This window comes from Lineus longissimus, chromosome 13 (assembly GCF_910592395.1).
Source record: "Lineus longissimus chromosome 13, tnLinLong1.2, whole genome shotgun sequence".
In the NCBI taxonomy this organism is placed as follows: Eukaryota; Metazoa; Nemertea; class Pilidiophora; order Heteronemertea; family Lineidae; genus Lineus; species Lineus longissimus.
Genome location: NC_088320.1, coordinates 5,630,371 through 5,649,322, shown reverse-complemented (window position 1 = coordinate 5,649,322; position 18,952 = coordinate 5,630,371). Strand labels below are relative to the sequence as shown.

General features: G+C 38.0%; 1 protein-coding gene across 1 annotated transcript; it reads left to right on the top strand.

The window, feature by feature from the left end:
• The first annotated feature begins 4,807 nt into the window (after window positions 1–4,807).
• LOC135498352 (barH-like 1 homeobox protein) lies at window positions 4,808–18,228 on the top strand. The gene is made up of 3 exons (XM_064788608.1): window positions 4,808–5,189; window positions 17,474–17,643; window positions 17,923–18,228. Exons 1-3 carry the CDS (start codon window positions 4,808–4,810, stop codon window positions 18,226–18,228), a joined length of 858 nt encoding a protein of 285 aa, XP_064644678.1.
• Window positions 18,229–18,952: the final 724 nt, after the last annotated feature.

Below are 18,952 nucleotides of genomic sequence, written 5' to 3'. Positions count from 1 at the left end.
TTTGCCAGCATGTGGCAAGAGAAATGGGTCAGTCACAATGTGATCGAAGCGGCCTGGCTGTTCCACCACCAAGTTGCCAACATGATGAGATAGTTGTAACCACGCCATATTACGCCTTGCTGCCCTGCCACAGTGCAGCCAACATGGTGAGAGACACGAGACAATCACAATTACCTGAATATATTACCCGAATGGTGACAGAAACAAGTAATTAACAGGCAGACCAAGTCGGTCCTGGCTGCACCAAAACCTTGTAGCCGTGAGAAAGACGAGACATTCACAATCTCGTTTGGCCAACCTTATGAGAGAGAGAGGACAGTCACAACCAGATCGGACTGGGTTCAGCTGAGTCAGTCGTTCACCACGAGACGAATTTGGCTAGTGCTGCCACCATGGTTAGAGAGACAGTCGCATACGGACCATAGCGGACATGGAGCCTGCTCCACCGCCATCACGGCAGTCGCAACCAGATGTAGGTCTCGTTGCTCCACCGTGTGGCAATACGGTGAAAGAGACGAGACAATCACAGTCAGACGAAATTGAGTCTAGTAGCTTCATCACTACGATGACAACCAAGTTGCGTCTAGCTGCTACACCGTGTTGACAACATGGTGAACATGGTGAAAGAAGGGCGACAATAAGAACCAGACCGAATTGGACCTTGCTGTTTCACCGCAGTGAAGAATCACAATCATCTGACCGAGCTTGGCTGCTCCACCATGAATGAAGAGATGGGTCACTAGTTGCAACCAGATTGGACCAGGCCTGGCTTCTAAACCGTGCTTAGAATATGGGAAATGGTACGAGACAGTCACACGGCAACCAGATGAAATCAGGCCTGGCCGCTCCAAACCCCCTGTTGTCATCATGGTGGTATATATCACAGACACACCTCAACGGTACTGGGTGCACCACGACGGTGTCGTCGTCAACATGGTTCGAGAGGCGAGACAGTCACACATACCAAAACAATCATGGCTACTTCACCGTTTTGTCAATTTGCTGGGAGAAAATGGGACAGTCACAACCTGAGCGGAGCGGCCTGGCCGCTTTATCGTGTTGACGATATGTTGAAAGAGACGGGAAAGTCACAACTAGACGATGGGCCTGGCCGATCCACCACCGTGTTGCCAACTTGGTGTAAGATATGTGCCTTTGCAACCAGACCGAATCGTGTCTGGTTGCTCTACCACGGCGTGAGAGAGACAGTCGCAATCAGACGAATCGGACCTGGCTGCACCACTTTGTGTTGTCCATGGCGAGATAGATGGGATAATCGCAACCAGACTGAATCGAACATGGTTGCACCATGACCGTGTACCCAACATGGTGAGAGAGACGAGACTGTCAAAATCACCAGAACGAGCAAAGCCGCTCCAAGGTTTGGCAACATTGTGAAAGAATAATGGATCCGGCTGCTACACCGTGTTGTGAAGATAGTGAAAGTGGCGATACAGTCACAACTGGAGGGAATTGGGCCAGATACTCCACCAGGTAGCCACAGACAGACCGACATGGGCCCGGCTGCTCCATGACCGTGTTGCTAACATGTTGCGAAAACGTGACAGTCACAATCTCCCCAACGAGCCTGTCTGCTCCATCGTTTTGCCCCTATGGTGAGACAATTGGGACATTCACAATCTGATCGGACCGGCCTGGCCGCTCCACCGCGTTGACGCTATGGCGAAAGAGACGATAAAGTCACAACTAGACATAATTCACTGGCCGCTCCAACACTTAGAGATTAAAGCCCGTAAAGTTGTCCTTTGTTCCCGGACATTCGATCTTAGGACATTTCAAACTTCTACACCGACATGACTGCCCATGTGGCAGCACCATACGAGTGTTGTCTTCAGCCAACACGCTGTAAGAGAGATGAGACAGTCACAACGTTCCAGATCGGCTCCAACGACAATGACGAAAGAAGCGCGACAGTCACAACATAATACTTGTCGAATTTGGGCCTGGGGAGCTCCACCACGATAAGAGAGAGACAGGCTGAATCGAGCCTGGTTTCGCCATGACCTCGTAGCCAACATGGTCAGAGAGAGGTGACAGTTGCAATCACCCACAGGAGCCGGGCTACTCTAAGTTGAGAGAGATAATGGGACAGTCACCACCAGATCGGACATGGTCTGGCCGATTCACAGTGGTGGCAATATGGTAAAAGAGACGAGACTGTCGCAGCTAGACAAAATTGGGCTAGAGCTCCACCACCGTTGTGCCAACAGGTGCAAGAGACAGTCACAACCAGACCGTTGTGCCAACATTGTCACAATCACACCAAAACGGGCATGCCTGCTCCATCGTCTTGTTACTAACATGGTAGGAGAGATGAGACGAATTGCTGTCGCGGTCAGACGACGATTTGCCTCAAAGGATGACCAAATCTCCACGATAATGTTAGATGACCTTTTGCCTCATTCACCGTCAAAAATGTTTTTCTGTCCACGATATTTTCGTGAACATCGCAAATGGATGTCTACATCCGAATGCACAAGTTAAAGCAAAATCATTATAGCCTTTGCAAGACTGGGAAGCTAATTATATCTCAACTCTCACCGTAACTCGAACTGCACTAGATAATATCAGAGTATCATCGCCCGTATTTCAGGAGTGTTCTGACAAATCACCCCGGTGTAACATCTTTAGTTGTCCCCCATATTTCAGTGTCATCTGGAGTGACCATGACTTTTCATTTCAATAGGGGGAAATAGAGAAAAAAGTGCCAATATGTCTTGCAGCGTCTCTTAACACTGAGGGGAAACACTGAGAAACGGAAACACTCAAAATACGTTACACTGGCTGAGGAAACTCATAGAATGATCTAGAGTTCAATAAGTCGATGCATGACAAACAGAATAATAGCCCATTATTTGACATATAATGAATGTAGCTATTGAGCGATTCTGAAACATTCTTTGAGTGCGTTATCTTAAATTGAATAGATGATGTGTTTATTATTTGATTTGAATACGTTAATTGTGTTCGCACATTAGTAAGTTACCACCCCTCAAACACCATTTGAAGTGCTGCATCTGTTTTGCAATGGATCGATTTGGTTGTTTATGTCTTTCTAGCGTATCTATAGTTGGATACTTTCAAGGCCATTGATTCAATGAAATTTTAAGCGGATATTATTAGTAAGGGGGAAACATCAGCATCCCTATTCCTTTAGAAATCCCCTGTCATAATACGAATTACTGGAAGACGTTGATGTAGAAAATCTCCCAATGGAAAAACTGTCCGGCCCAATTGTACTCTGACGGATTATGACATACATGTATGGTTCTCTACAGGCCATGACCGTCAATAGCGCATAGATTAAAACGCAAAATAGAATCCTTTGTTCCCCGGACATTCTCTCCAAGGACATTTAACACGTCTTACACTTGTAATTCAATGATCGACCAGACGAAAGTTAGGTAATTGAACGACGAAATATATAAACTGAGTCGGGACTTCTTTTGTGGTATATTTAACACCTTCTTTTGTTGACATTGGGAGAGTTGGAGATAGTTGATTGTTTCGAGATCCACTAGTAGAAAGAGTTAAAATCGAGTCCATTAGAACAAACGTCATAACTTCATGACTAGGGCTACGTTTTTACCTAATGCACAAGGCCCAGGCCACAAATTTTCAGTACCACTTTATTAACACATATTTATGCCACAAATTTTCAGTGCCACTTTATTAACACATATCTATGCCACAAATTTTCAGTACCACTTTATTAACACATATTTATGCCACAAATTTTCAGTGCCACTTTATTAACACATATTTATGCACAAATTTTCAGTACCACTTTATTAACACATATTTATGCCACAAATTTTCAGTGCCACTTTATTAACACTATTTATGCCACAAATTTTTAGTGCCACTTTATTAACACATATTTATGCTCTATCAATAAACTGGAAATGAACTCTACCCGGATTAAACATAATTATAAGTTTTAGCTAATGCGATGGGATTAATATTTTATGATACCATGCAGGCCCTGATCCTATTCAAAGGGATGCATCCATTATTATATAACATTCACCATGGTCTAATCATTTTCGAAGATATTATTTGCGAATGAACTCATAAGATATTCAGTTTCTTTCACATGTTTGCTAAAATAAAACAACTGTATCAGACTGACTTCGAGTGATGAACAGTAGACAATAGGAAGCTTTAATCGAATAGTCTTTTCAGGTTCACCTTAGGCATCGCAAAGCTTAAGCAAACATTTGCACAAAAGGAATTGAAAATATGCAAATTTTTCGATTTTTCGCCCAAGGACAAAATTTTCATGCATTGTTCGTAGCTGTGTACTTAGTGTTAGAGACCTGGGATTGAGGTTGTGTGTCATGGCTTCGCCATTTTGAATCAATGACGTCACTAGCGGTACAGGAAGCACACTCGTTTCGATGACAATTTAATGACATGTGTAAACCACACCGCATCAGTATATTTATTAATCAAAATTAATTAGCGGAACCAGGCCTTGTCTTGGCGTTCCGAATTGGACATACCTCGCCAACAATCAACAAAGAAATAGAAAGGGTAACTCAGGAGTGGAGGTGACTCGTTTTGTGATACATTTAATGGCACTTAAAACGGATTATTTATATTCAATTCATTTCTTTTGAATGATAACAGAACTGATTTATTTTAACTCTTCCATGCGAAAGGCAATAACGGACAGGATCATCCTCATGTACCACTAGATTCATGAAATCCGCACAAAAGTAGGAATTGAAATAAGGGCAAGTCCGTCTTTTGGTCTGCTTTGGAGTATTTCTGGCAACTTATCATGGAAATTAACGATCAAGATACGAAGTCGAACGGCACGCAGATTAATAAATCAAAAGCTGTGAAAGACATGCACGTCGAAGTTGATACGGGTTCGTCCTCACCTCCGAGTCCTGGAGACACGGACCGGACTAGTTCTGACGAGGACGGGCGCGGGAAGGCCAGAGTTACCGTCACGGCCGTGGCGTGCGACCGCGACAGCCTCAAGGCCAAGACGTTCATGATTGCAAGTCTACTTTCGAGGGATTTACGCTGTAACAGGTCGGAGGAGAATGTGATAGGGAGGGGAGAGGAGGCTGAGAAGGACATGGGAAAGATGCTGGGAGACCAGGATGATGACAGCACCGGGGAGGCAGCAATGCTACATTGGCCGATTCGAGGGGGTACGTATTTCTGATAATAATAATAATATAGATTTAAAAAACTCCAAAGGAGTAATTTTAAGCGTATTCCGCGCTATTTAAATACCATCATCTCCCGCACTCGAATAGCATTAGAATTGAAGCTAAGTAAGGATCAAGAAGACGCGATTATATCACCGGGGCATGAGGTGGCAGAAGTGTAGGAATGGCCCCGATATCGACAAGAACAATTGAAAACAAATATGTTCGTGTATGTATGTTTTAAAGAGCATCCCAAGTTTTTCTTAACTCATATAATTCGTTTGTGTAATATTTCACTGTAAAAATGAAACACAGGACGAACGAAATGGTACATTTTCTTGCTCTGAACGCCCAAAGATGAAATAAAACATCGCCAAATTCTATTGTTTGATCACCAAACTTGTCAGTGTCCTTTTCAGGAGAAACAATATACATAAATGTACCACATTTACGGGACGGTACATCAGACGGTAAAGCATTGATACTTTTATTTATCAAATTTAAGCAATCATTAATTATCTCACAAAAAGAGCTTGAACACCAAAATTGTTCCACTCTCAAGAGCTCGGTCAACTCAATTATACTTCCCCTTAATCCCTTTAATACATTTTATTAGAAAATGAAACCCCTCGAGGTTTTTTAAAAGTAAAAAAAATCTTGGAATGTCATCATTCCCCAAGAAACCTTTTGGTGTGCAGTTGTGTGTTGGCCGAAAAAAAGAAGTTTTTCAAATCTCAAACAACTTTAATTTCAACAGTATACAGTCCAAAATGGCGTTATTCTCCTGGCCTTATTTGTACCATCGCAAAAAGAGACGTGACACGTGAAATGTGAAGTATAGTAAGGCTGCAATTACATAGAGTTGCCATTTTCACATAAAATGTGTCACTGTTCACTTTTCATGCGTGACTAAAGAACGAACAAGTCATTTCCAAAGAGAGGGCTACATACGATTCGCAATGTCACTTTTTACCCTCATGTCGTGTTAGTTAACTCGTGACAGGGGAATTGTGACAAGTGACAACGTAAACCGTATATAAATCCGGCCTAACAAGTAAACGTGAATCGGATATAAATCCAGCCTTCGAACTCTGATTTGTCACTGGCCAAATTGTAGCAGTGAAGTCAGCAGTAGCCCCCCTAAAATTACTCAATTATTACAATATTTACTGCAAAAGAATGCAATCCTGGCCTCCCAACACTTGTGATACCTTTCAATATTATTCAGCGCCTTATCGAGTGGTGATGAGCTCGACAGCCAAACAGAGACGATTCACTCGCGGGCGCAGGTGGAATCAGAACGAATATTTATCTTTTGCATTGTGTTGGATGCAGCATGCACGATGTTGATTCATTTGGTAGCCTTCGGCCTGCCTAGCCATGGCCATGATAGCTACTTAAGGTCACGTGCGAGCTAGCAAGCTTAAAGTGGACTATTAACTGAGTTCACTAGTTGTATTTCGCATCAGTTGACAAGCATTTCAATCTAAATCTTCAAATACACCACAATCTTCAAATTAGATGTGAAATCAAATTTTAAAATACTAAGTAAGTCCTTGCCTTTAGGACTGGCTTACAGTTCATGCTGTCGCTTATAACACGTCAATTGTCACGGATCACTGTGAAGAACGAACGAGTCATTTTCAAAGAGCGGGCTACATATGATTCACGACGTCACTTTTACCCTCATTTCATGACATGACATGTTTCAAGCCCAAACAACTTGCTTTTGATAGTTTTATTGAGATACACCTTGTACAAATATTGAATCAATCAAATCGTCTTTTGACACGCCAACCATTTTTCCTCACCTCTCGTCATGGTTACCAGAAAATAACAAACCTGAAATCCAAATACAACACATCAATTTTACAATCCAGATCTGGGTATGCAATCCTTAATTGTTGCTTTATTGTCAGAGATAGGCTTTATAATATAGATATAGATTTGCTTTCAAAGGTTTTCCATGTTGACAACGATTTGCGATTCACCTCTGATGAAGTGTGTTGGCGTTCCAATTCAAAGGTGCCTATCGCCAATATGCCATTTTCAGGTTCGTGTGATGCCCACAATAATCTCGATTATATACGAAATATTAGACAATTTCCGAATGCAACTTTCTGAGAATCATTTGCAACATTTATGACACGAATTACCCTAAGGGGTAAAGTATTTGTTAATATGCGACCCAATAATCTCAACTATCTCCACTAATTGCAAAAGTTACGACACACAATGCAAATTCAATGAGTAAATCGGAAAAAGCTATTTTCACAAAAAAGGCATATGATTGTATCCATAAGTTTATACGGAATGCCTGGGCAATTTGTGTGCCATTGTTAAACATCGAGAGGGCAAATACTAATCATTATTATCTTGAATCCTATTGTTTTTAAAAAGTCGGCTTGAGGCAGCTTTTAAAAAGGTTAAAGAGTAATTTAATGGCCAGAAGGTGATATAAATTGACATTTTTGATGAGTGGATGTTTAATTGAGCGAGTATCAATATTAGTAGATTTGCGGGCCTACAAAAGTTGCTAGATAGGAAGAGATACTAAAGATATTAAGGCTTTGCTACAGTTACAGCGAGAGAGGAATATTTGGTTTTCAAAAAGAATAATAATGGCACACCGTAAGTCTTAATTAGAAGTGCTTGAACACGATAAGACTAGGGATGACTGATTGATTATTCAAGGACGCAACGGGGCTCAGTTTAAATTTTCTATCTTAGGAAAAGATAAAGACAGTATTTGATTCCATTTAGACACAATCGTTTACATAGGAATCAAGAGGCTGGCTTTACATAGGATTCACGTTACCACTTGCCACGAGCATCTTTGCTAATTGGCTTATGCTTGAAAACATGAAATAACCTTACCTGATGGTGACACGTGGCATCGTGTATCCTATGTAGCCCACTATTAGGAAATGACTTGTTTATGTCACGTGACAAATGACAACGTGAACCCTATGTAAACCCAGCCTCGTGATCATTTGTATTTGCGTACATCGGTTGGCAGTGTATGAAAACTCCTGCCGTTATGAATTTTGATTTAATCTTATTAAACAAATGTTGATGTGTGTATGCTCACACATAACACGTTTGGTCAGAATGTATCATAGTTTCCATTCATCGTGTACAACAGAATCGTGTTTTGTTGCAGATCACGCCTCATTGTTAAGCATTTATTTGCTCATCCTCTGCAACAAACGATCCAAAACGATTCAATTAAAGGGTAGATAGCTAAACAAATACTGGGACAATAAAAAAATAGTACAATTCAGTTTTCTATTGGAGACAATTTCCATAATATAACAGTACCATTGATATTCAATAGAAGTATTGTGCATTTAATAGATTCGAAATTGCGAAACAATTACGCGGCTTTGAGAATTTTTTATAACGAGGTGAAAGCGTCCTGTGCTTCAATAATGCCTAGACAGGTGTCATGCATGCCTTTTTGTATGGATTCGCTGAGAGAATAAGTAACGTTCGGTTGCAAGTGGTTAGGAGGTATAAACTCGAGCTGTGATCGAAAGAAAAGGGATAGGCGAAGTAGGGCGGGGTTGGCATCCAAATGCCTCAAATCAAGGTATTTCTAAAGATTAACAGGGACTGAATTCGAATTTAAAATCATATAACATTAATGCTTCTATGCATCAACCAGTTAAAATCATTGATGCTTCTAGGCATCAACTAATTATTAAGATCATTGATGCTTCTAGGCATCAACCAATTATTAAGACCATTGATGCTTCTAGGCATCAACCAATTATTAAGATCATTGATGCTTCTAGGCATCAACCAATTATTAAGATCATTGATGCTTCTAGGCATCAACCAATTATTAAGATCATTGATGCTTCTAGGCATCAACCAATTATTAAGATCATTGATGCTTCTAGGCATCAACCAATTATTAAGATCATTGATGCTTCTAGGCATCAACCAATTATTAAGATCATTGATGCTTCTAGGCATCAACCAATTATTAAGATCATTGATGCTTCTATGCATCAACCAATTAGTACATGTCCCAATATTTTTTAGCTGGTATCAAACTGATAGATGGCAAGCCACTGACTATTGAATTGCCAGAAGATGGTCTTCAGGTGTAAATAGTTTGATGATACCTTTAGTGTATGGTGTCGATAGGGAATGACTTAATCGATCCGTCCAATCATAGTCTCATTGCCGGGGAGAAGATGAATGAAGGCCGCAGATCGAAGGCGAATTTCAGATGAGATTCTTATAAGATAAATTTAATATAATATCATTCCTTTTCTTGCACTATGAAAATCTTCGTCTGCCCTGTTTTGTTAATAGAAATAGTGTCTAAGCTTGGTTCCACCCAAGCTATGTCTCATAGATGATGATGAAAATTCTGACTGATCCATATTCTTCAAAAGCAGCAATTGTTGATGCCAGTGAAGAAAGTTTGTCAGGTGCCATTTTTGTGAATATGAGTTTGCAACAAATTTCTCTACAAACATCAAGAAAATCGTCGGGAACAGGTAGACTATAAACAACATAGAAGGCGACAGTGAACATTGCAAGCTTAGGAGCCAAACATTGCTGGTTCAGCTCAGCAATACGTTTATTCATTCAAATGAAGTAGGAACACTTACTGAGCATGAAAGAGAGAAGAAAAAAAGTTCTTGTCTCGAAAACTATCAAGACACTGAATAGGCAGATGTGTAACAGAACTTCTAAGCGGATTACCATCGCTAAAGGTATTTTCTTTTTTCGATATTTCAATAATCTCCAATGATGACACGATAAAAGTGGTATTTTCTGCAAATATGTTGCGTTTGTCGGCTATAATCACCAGGTGGACAGGTTTAACCAAACTCTGTCGGTTCTTCTTTTTTTCTCAATCATATTTATACAAGTATAAGTGGTTTACCACTTGTTCTACACCCAGTTATACTTATATTGAAACATTCGGGTTTCGTAGAATGTTTTTCTTAGCAACTTGAAGGCTGTCGAGTAATATGGGTAAGCCGGGGTCCAGGGCGGGCAGAGAACACCTACCTGGGTGCCCTCGGAAATGTGGTATTATTTGTAGGCCAGGATTCTTTTCCCTAGTCCCAGGAAAGTTGAAGATGTGGCAGAATCGAGACATTGTTTGTTGAAATGACATTGCTCCACGTGTACTAAAAGCTTAAAATGGCGCGTCTCTCTTGCATTTTTCACATATAACAAATTAAAATTATGGATTTATTTGAAAACTTTAGTTCTTGAAAACATCTCGGCTCTTTTTATATTGGAAAATTACACCAATAAGTGTTGAGTTCAATTAACGCTGTTTTATTACTTATATTAGGCATTAGACGCCGCATTTAAAAAGCTATGTTTCAATGTAAAAATATATTACTGAATGTAGGTGTATCATGATTTAAAATAACGAGGAATTGAAATTCTATGTGATTCGGAAGGTGATCATTTCCGCTGTTAGATTAATCACCTGCAAAATCATTCATCATTTACATGAAACAACAGTTCGGTTTGTGATGTAATTATAAGTTACCATAATCATTGTCTAGTTCTGTGTTATTTTCACTGTCTGTTTCCAGACTTTCACTTTCAGTCATAAGTTCACTTTACCAGAAGCAAATTTCATTAAAAAAAAGGAATAATAACATGCTGATATCTTCTCTTCGAATTCATATGATTTTATCAATGACTGATCATGTGTGACATGTTTAACACCCCAGCTGTTATAGACATGTAGATAAAAAACTATAATGTACGATTGTATATAAGGCCATGGCCACTTTCAATATAATTCCCTGAGCCAGGCTGGTACAATTTCTCCGAGGGACTATATTCATCTTTACACCGGTACAAGTTTGAAATAATGCAAATTACATTATTGACCTTATCCAAATGTATAATTATTATATGATATGCTATCTTTGTTGTACAGCAAACAGAAGCCGCTACAGAACTCAATTTGATAACAATCCTACCAAATGCAGACTATTGTATGTTGAATTAGTTATATTTCCGATTTCATTAACCATTATAAGTACAATTACAATGTATGCTGAGGAATTTCAACGAGAAATGGAATTTATAGATTTGACAGATAATGATGACTGGTAAAGTGTACATTGTTCTGAACTGCAAGGAACATTCTAGAAGGTTAATAACAATTTGCAACCCTGGGTTTTAGTGTATCGTTAAATACCTTTACATGAAATCCTATAAGTTCTAGATTAGTCCTCTTTGAAATTACTGTTAGGAATAGTTTTTTTCTAGAGCGTATTTAAGTATTTCTTTGGAAAGAAAGAAACCGCACTTGAATTTCATTTAACAATGTATGTTAGGACAAAACATAATATTGCTATCTCAAAAGATAACTTTTATGAGATAGCTTCACCGTTTACATATTCATGCGGTTGGAGAAAACTCAACAATTTGATCATATTCAAATATAGGCCTACTCTCATTCGATTGTGTAGCGAGATGGATATAGTTGGATAATTCGATGAAGTGCAGCTGAGGTTGATTTCCATTTGTTTAAAAAAAATTCTTCACACAACATTTCGAATTTGTGATACACGGAAGAAGAAAAGATGTCAAATTCTGCAGTAAGCATATCCGAATATAATTGCTTTATGTTTTCATTTAGAAAATGGTAGGCCTGTAGCATGACCATATTGCTGACGTGAAAATTGCATGTTATTTGTTCACTAATCTCTTACACTAACTGAGGTAGTTGTCATCTTCAAGAATTGAAATAGACTTATTGTGTAATTCATTTGTTTGCTGTTAATTTTGTGATGCTAAAGCCATAACAATTATATAGAAGTATACATCTAGGGATATAATTCTTTCATCTTCTTTTTAAATACTCATGCATTAACTGTTAATGTGGCTCTTAAACGGAATAGCACGATTTCAGACTCCAGTATATAAACACAATAATGAAAGATAATTTTTATAGCTTGCATTGCCTTTAGTGCAATCTATTTTGCACTGTACTCTCGGTAAAAGCCTGAAAGGTTTCTAGCAATTGTGATACATAATTTATATCGGTTAGTGATGAAACCCGGAACGAAATCATCGAAATGAAACGAAATCATGGAAATGATCACAAAATGGGCCGAATGCAAACCTACTGCGAAGAGAAAAAACAACGCGGGAAAAATCACTGAATACCGAAGAACACCAAAGGAATTTCGTAATTGATCTTGGGCTGCACCGTGCCCAACTCAATTCCCAACTTCATTTTGGATCTCAGTTCGATGATTTTGCATCATTTCGAAGATTTCGTTTCATTTCGAAGATTACCATTTACCGTTTATACCCGATATTGTATATTCAACACCTATTGAAAGATGCTGTTGGCATACTGTTTAGGTTAGTGGGTAGAAGATATTGCTATCATGATATACTTTATACAAATTGCCTTAAAGTGTCAATATTTCCTTTAACATTTGACATTTTGAGCTTATTATCATGAATTTGATATCTTTCTCCTATGCTTATGTGTATGTAAATCAATACAAAAATTGATACCTTGTTAAAGTAACTTCTGTAAAAATGAGACAAGAAATGCCCTGTTTTTCTCTTCAATATATTCATCATTGTGAATCTGTGAAGAACATTTGCTCTACTAGAGGCCTGGGCTGCATTGAGCCCTTGAAATAACTGTCGGTTACATTTTTTCCTCCATGTTTTGGTGGTAATAGATGACCTTCATGAATACCAGTAGCACGGTGTCGAAACAGGCCAAGAACTCAACGCTAATCCACTAACTCTTTAAAATCGACAAGCATTGCACGTGAAAATTATATCTTGTTGAATGATTCGGGATGATAATTTTTTATTTCCAAAGCTACATTGAATAAAAGCCAAACTTTTAAGAAATCAGTACATGCTGAATAATGCAGGATAACTTTCTTTGGTTTGAAAACTAGATTGAAAATTCAAACTTTTAAGGAACCAGTACATCGTCATGTATTCTTTTTTCAAAACCTGGAAAGGACACAGGCATGACGTCTATCATCGACTATAGACCATCAACGTTGCTCCACAAAGGATATTTAAAATTGATATTTGATAGTAAATACCTGATACTTCTTAGGGTAAAAGGATAGAAAACAAGTGCTTATTTCAGATTAGTCTCAAATCAATAAAATAATAAATAATAAATAATCAAAATATAACAAAATTGAAAATAGTGTCGCTTTAAAATCTCTTCGTAGTTATAATTTTATCATCAACACATTCTGACACAGAGTGTGAACAAAAAATGAAATTCAGTTGCTTTTATTATCTTTTAAGCTGATGTATTATCAGTATTGCAAAAATACTATTTAGTTGAAACCAGATTTTCACCGACGTTCACCCCGACAAAATTACTTTTCATCCCAGGTACATACATTAACCTTTTGAGCACCAGACAAATTACACATCCCTCTAGCCATACGCTAGCTCTGTCTCGAACAGGTGGGTGTGTGAAATATGTGATCTAAACTTCCGACATCTAACTGGAAATTTCTCTTTTTATCATTTTCTTTTTGGAAAACTGAGCCCACGTCTTTGAAGGAGCTGAATATAATGAAAAAGTGTCTTGAGCTTTCTAAAATTTTACCAGGAGTTCGAATAAAGGTTTCACAGCATCCCAGTTGATTCAGCTTTTTCATAATCATTTAATTAAAACTAGTTTGCTTTCATCGATTTCTCAGTTGTTTTCATCATCTACCCCCATCCAGGACCTCAATATCAATTCAATCGAAATAAGTTCTTTCTGTAATTATTGCTTCTAATTACTATTATTAGTCTGTTGGCGTGGTTAATCTACAAATCGTATTTTCTAGATTACAACTTTTTTCTTAATTTTATTGGATATTTGTATGAATTATTCACGAACATAAGAAAATGGAATGGAATTTCATATAAAATCACTTTATTTTTCAGTTAATTTGCCTTTTTTTTCTCATCTATTTTATGCCCTAGGAGCATTCGACTGACTTCGCCTCATCTGTACATGATCAAAATATTTCACCATTTGCACATGCATTTATGTATGAACACCTTTAGGTCTTATCCAGCTGACATGGCAGTGTCTGGGGTCCAGTTTAAGAGATTTTTTCCCCAATAGAAAATATTGATATGAATTTATTGCTTTTTATAACTAGTTATTTCATCCTAAATACTAAGTGAGTTAAAAACATATCTGTGCCTAATGCCACAGGCGAACAAAACTCATGAAAAATTAATCCTTGATATAGTACGAAATACCTTTTACACCTTGTTCCAAGTGTTAAGAAGATAATTAGTCACAGCATGGGCAGACTTACTCATGTTTGAATTCAGGTTACATTCCATTTGCAATCGAGACAATAGTTGGCTCTTGGTCACCTCTGACCAAAATATCTACAGAATCATTTGTGCTCCATTTATTGGTTGCTTTATACATGTTATAAATCATAGGTATTTATAACAACATCTTTGTCACGATCACCCACACCAACACAACTAACCACATAACCAGCACAGAAAACCGAATTTAGCCAACTGGAGATGTAGCTACTTGAGGTGGTACTGTTCGAATTGATAATCATCCCTGATTAAAATTTCAGGTGTTCAGTTTCAATCCATTTTCGTCTGATGGTATTAGTAACCTGATACAACTGAGAAGCAAACATTAGAAGTTCTGTTCAAACTTTGAATTTATCAAATTTTTAACGGACAATAGCTCACCACTTATTTGTATCAATTATGAACAATACTATCGGCTTGTATCGAATGGCTACCGAATTCATTGAACTAAAGCTGGTTAAAATGGAAAATATATTATAACGAAAAACTGATATCAATATCTATTGTCATGATTATGCTTGAAATTAATCTTTTCAAACACCTATTGAAATCTAAGTTAAAATGCTACGGTTATTTACATCCATCAACTCAAGGGTTTGTTGATGCATTGCAGTAGCTTATTCATATGGCTAAGACAACACCTGTTATAGATTGAGTATGGACCCCTTGAATGAACTAGTTATTGGTAACGGATACAAAACTGAAATATTCCGTTCTTCTGCATTCGCCATCCTATTTTCAAAGTAAAGAAAAACATTTTCAATCAAAACAACGGACTCGTCCTCTTCTGAAAATACGCCCAGCAGACTATTTAGCAATGACAATGGGATCCCATTTTTTGGTTGAAGCTTATGATGTTTAATCAGGTTAGAGAGTTACTCCGGCCAATGTTTATTTTAGCTCTTTCAGCCAAATGACAATTTGGCCTGTGGCATGCTTGTGGGGCATGTTAAGCTTCTGCAGATGGCTGAAAGACGAAGGACTGTACTGTTGTTGAGCTTGAAATCACTGGTACACGAAGATCAAAACTCAAGCCCGACTGTCACTAGTCTTCAAATAAAAGGCGATTGTTATTATGAGTCTTTGCACAGCTAGGTTGCTTTAAATTTGTATTTGTTTCTGCACTCTGTTTTTAAGGTAATATATTTATGACATAAATGAAGATAATAACAATAACATGAATCGTTTTCTACAATTTACGAATTGCTGCCAAAATGGCTTTCTCACACTCAGTCAAGGGAACGAGTTTGATAATTATTATAAGGGGGTATACGTGCCGTACTCCCTATTAAAGGTAAAGCGAATGAGTTCTATTTCAGTGTCAAATAATCCATTTGCTTTCAAATGCATAAGTTATTTTGACGATGGATATCAATACACGTATCTCTTTTTTCGATAAAGAATTTAGTGTGTTTTTTTAATGTAAGACTGATCGCCTGGTATTAGTTCTGCAGGCATTTTATTTTTTGAATTTATTATCACAAGGGAATTAATTTGGATATTTGGATAACACACAATACATGCCACAACTTAAATGTTTGGATAACATTTGCTTTGAATTCAATGGTTTGACATGTTTGAATCATATCTTCGCTAACTCCATAGATAAATGCACTTTGTTAAACACGACCCCCCCCCCAACATTTAAACAATGTCTACTAGTAGCTCTAGGCTGAGAAACTAAAGATAGTTTAGTAACATTAAATGCCTTTATGTTTGGCTTATATAGCACTTTTGTTGGAAATGAAACATTAGATATTGTTGAAAGAGGCCTGGATTTTGTGGAATCAGTTATATTTATCAGCTGTAATCTCTCTTTTATTCGCAATCTTTTTTCCTGTTTGAAGAGGTTTAATTCCAATCGTTGATTTTTTTTTCAATTTTAATTCTAAAATAGATTTTGCAACACTTTACATGCATGTGTTTGAAATTAATTCGGGAGAAGAGATGAATACATTCAGAGATTAAACCCATGATGAACCTTTAACGCATTTTATCAAAATAATTTAATTTAATTTTTAATTAAAGTCCAAGAATTACGCTTGACATGCTTTCGCCGCGACCATTTAGAGATATTTTGCAGCTAATCTTTTATTCAATTAGGTGTTAAAAGCCACTTAAAAATCCTTTAACGAATACAAGTAAAAGTTTCCTGACAAACGCTGCAATTTAATCCTATTAAAATAGCTCTATTGAAACATCTTGAACTATCAAAACAACAACCGGTCCGGAAACAATGAAATTTCAATGTTAATTTGAATAATTTTATTTCAAATATGGCCGGAGGTAATATGTTGTGACAAAAGTTTGGTGCTTTAACAGCAGAAGTTTATCACTTCCCTGTATTTGGAGGAATAAATATAATTGTAAAATTACTGAAAACGTAATGCTGCTTGAATTCAAGCAGGTTAACTGAGAGAAAGCAGAGTTTTCTACCTAAAATATATGCAGTATTAGAAATAGAGCGTTTTGAGCTTTCGAATATCGGCCAACAAAAAAAACCTCATTGAGGCTTTTACCTCTGGTGTGTTTAATGCATATCTGTGTCGGCTGAAAAAAAACTCAAAGTTTTTTCAAACACTCATTATTTTCAAGAGTGGATCTTTAACACTGTTTAGGTCACCCTCGAAATATTTCACACAAATCAACTTCGCTTCATGAGTTAACGGGGATTTTGCCCGACCAGCGTCTCAGCCTACGATTTGCATTTACACCGCTCGAGAAAATGTACTTCTCATTACCTGTTTAAAAGTCCAGTGTATATCAGTAAGATCGATTTGGCCTGCTGAATATGTGAACAATAGGGTTCCATTCAGAAACTTGTGTACAGAATTCCATGTAATGATGCAATTACTTTGCGATTGAGGGTCGGAAAGTTGGGGCATTGTAATGTTGGTGTGAAATTTACTTTATCGTAAGTTGATGATAAGTCGTTTGATATTTTTCAGACAGCGATGGCGGAACTGCAGCTAATGCGGAAGAGCGTAGAAAGCGCCCCCGTACGGCTTTTACTGCTGACCAGATCCGCACCCTAGAGAATGAGTTCCAAAAGAACAAATACCTTTCAGTGACGAAGAAGATGGAACTGTCCTCAACTTTGGGCTTGACGGAAACTCAGGTATGTCATGCATAATCTGTGTTGGCCGAAAACATTTAAAGACTATTCAAGAGCACAAAAACCTTGATTTCTATATGGGTACGCATAAATAGTATGTTTTAAATGGACTATACTCAATCATTTTAGGCCTACTTATGATTTCATCCAAATATTACAAATGAGAATCAAGATTAAACTTCAGCAATTCACACACTGTCTGTCGATTTCGCATGATATACCATAAGAACTCGCATTTCTTGATAAGTTTTAAATTTTCTTGTGTTTATCTTTCTCACCTAGATCAAAATTTGGTTTCAAAACAGACGGACCAAATGGAAGAGGAAGTACACCAACAACCTCGAGCTCCTGGCTCATCAACATTACGCCAGTCTCGGCCTGCTCTCTCCTCGACCCATGTACATCAGTGACGGAGCGGGTAGGGTACAGAACATGCCTGGGGCGGGAAGGTCGTACTTTCCCTTCCCGATTCCGTATCCGTACCTGCAGCACCCATACGCCTCTGCAGGTGCGCATGCGCTGTCGACAGGGCAGACGACATTCCCACCGTCCGGAACAGGAACAACGCCACACCAATGGGCGGTGTGAACGCCAACTTCCGGTGAGAATATTACGGTAAACATATATTACTCAGCCAGACGTGCAGATCCGCCGAATCAGATCAACAACCCGCCAGTTTTCTGGCATTTGATATATTGTGATTCCAGGAAAAGGCCGATAGATGTCGCTTTGCAAAGGTACTTATTTGATATTTAGTTCGTGTACCACTATAATCGCACACTGTTTATATATCATTCGATTTAATCAAACCGCCAGATATGTAGGAGAGGTCGACTTGTACAGGAGTGTTTCCAATGTTTAGGAAACATTTACTGACAAGATGTCTGTCAATGTTTTTTGTGGTTCTTAGACAGTATCTCGATAGTCATTTTCGGTTTTTGTTGTTATTCTGGGCACCCAGTCCACATGTCACTCTAGCTGTTTTTCTCCTGAATTATTCTATGGTCTAATATGGTACTAAGTTTAAATTGCCTCGACTTTTTTCTCTTCGCCACACCTGTATGGTACTTTGGTACATGTATCAAAACGAGCGGGGGAAACCATTTAAACACTTTTTTTATTGCGATTGGCATTCATTTTGGTCATGTTAAAACGGACTTGTTGATTCTTTACTTTGTTAACGAAGTGACAACGGAATCTGAAGCGGATTTTGATGCAATTCTGTACTCTCTTTAGCAAAAAATAAAAATGATAAAAATATATAATGTGCATTTAACTAGCTTATTTCTTTTGGAAACTTTACTTGTAAAGA

Bases quoted from the DNA above. Each gene is read 5' to 3' on its own strand.
- LOC135498352 (XM_064788608.1), top strand. From the start codon at position 4,808: ATGGAAATTAACGATCAAGATACGAAGTCGAACGGCACGCAGATTAAT. The intron at 5,190-17,473 runs GTACGTATTTCT...GATATTTTTCAG, and splicing joins ACATTGGCCGATTCGAGGGG to ACAGCGATGGCGGAACTGCA. The intron at 17,644-17,922 runs GTATGTCATGCA...TTTCTCACCTAG, and splicing joins TGGGCTTGACGGAAACTCAG to ATCAAAATTTGGTTTCAAAA.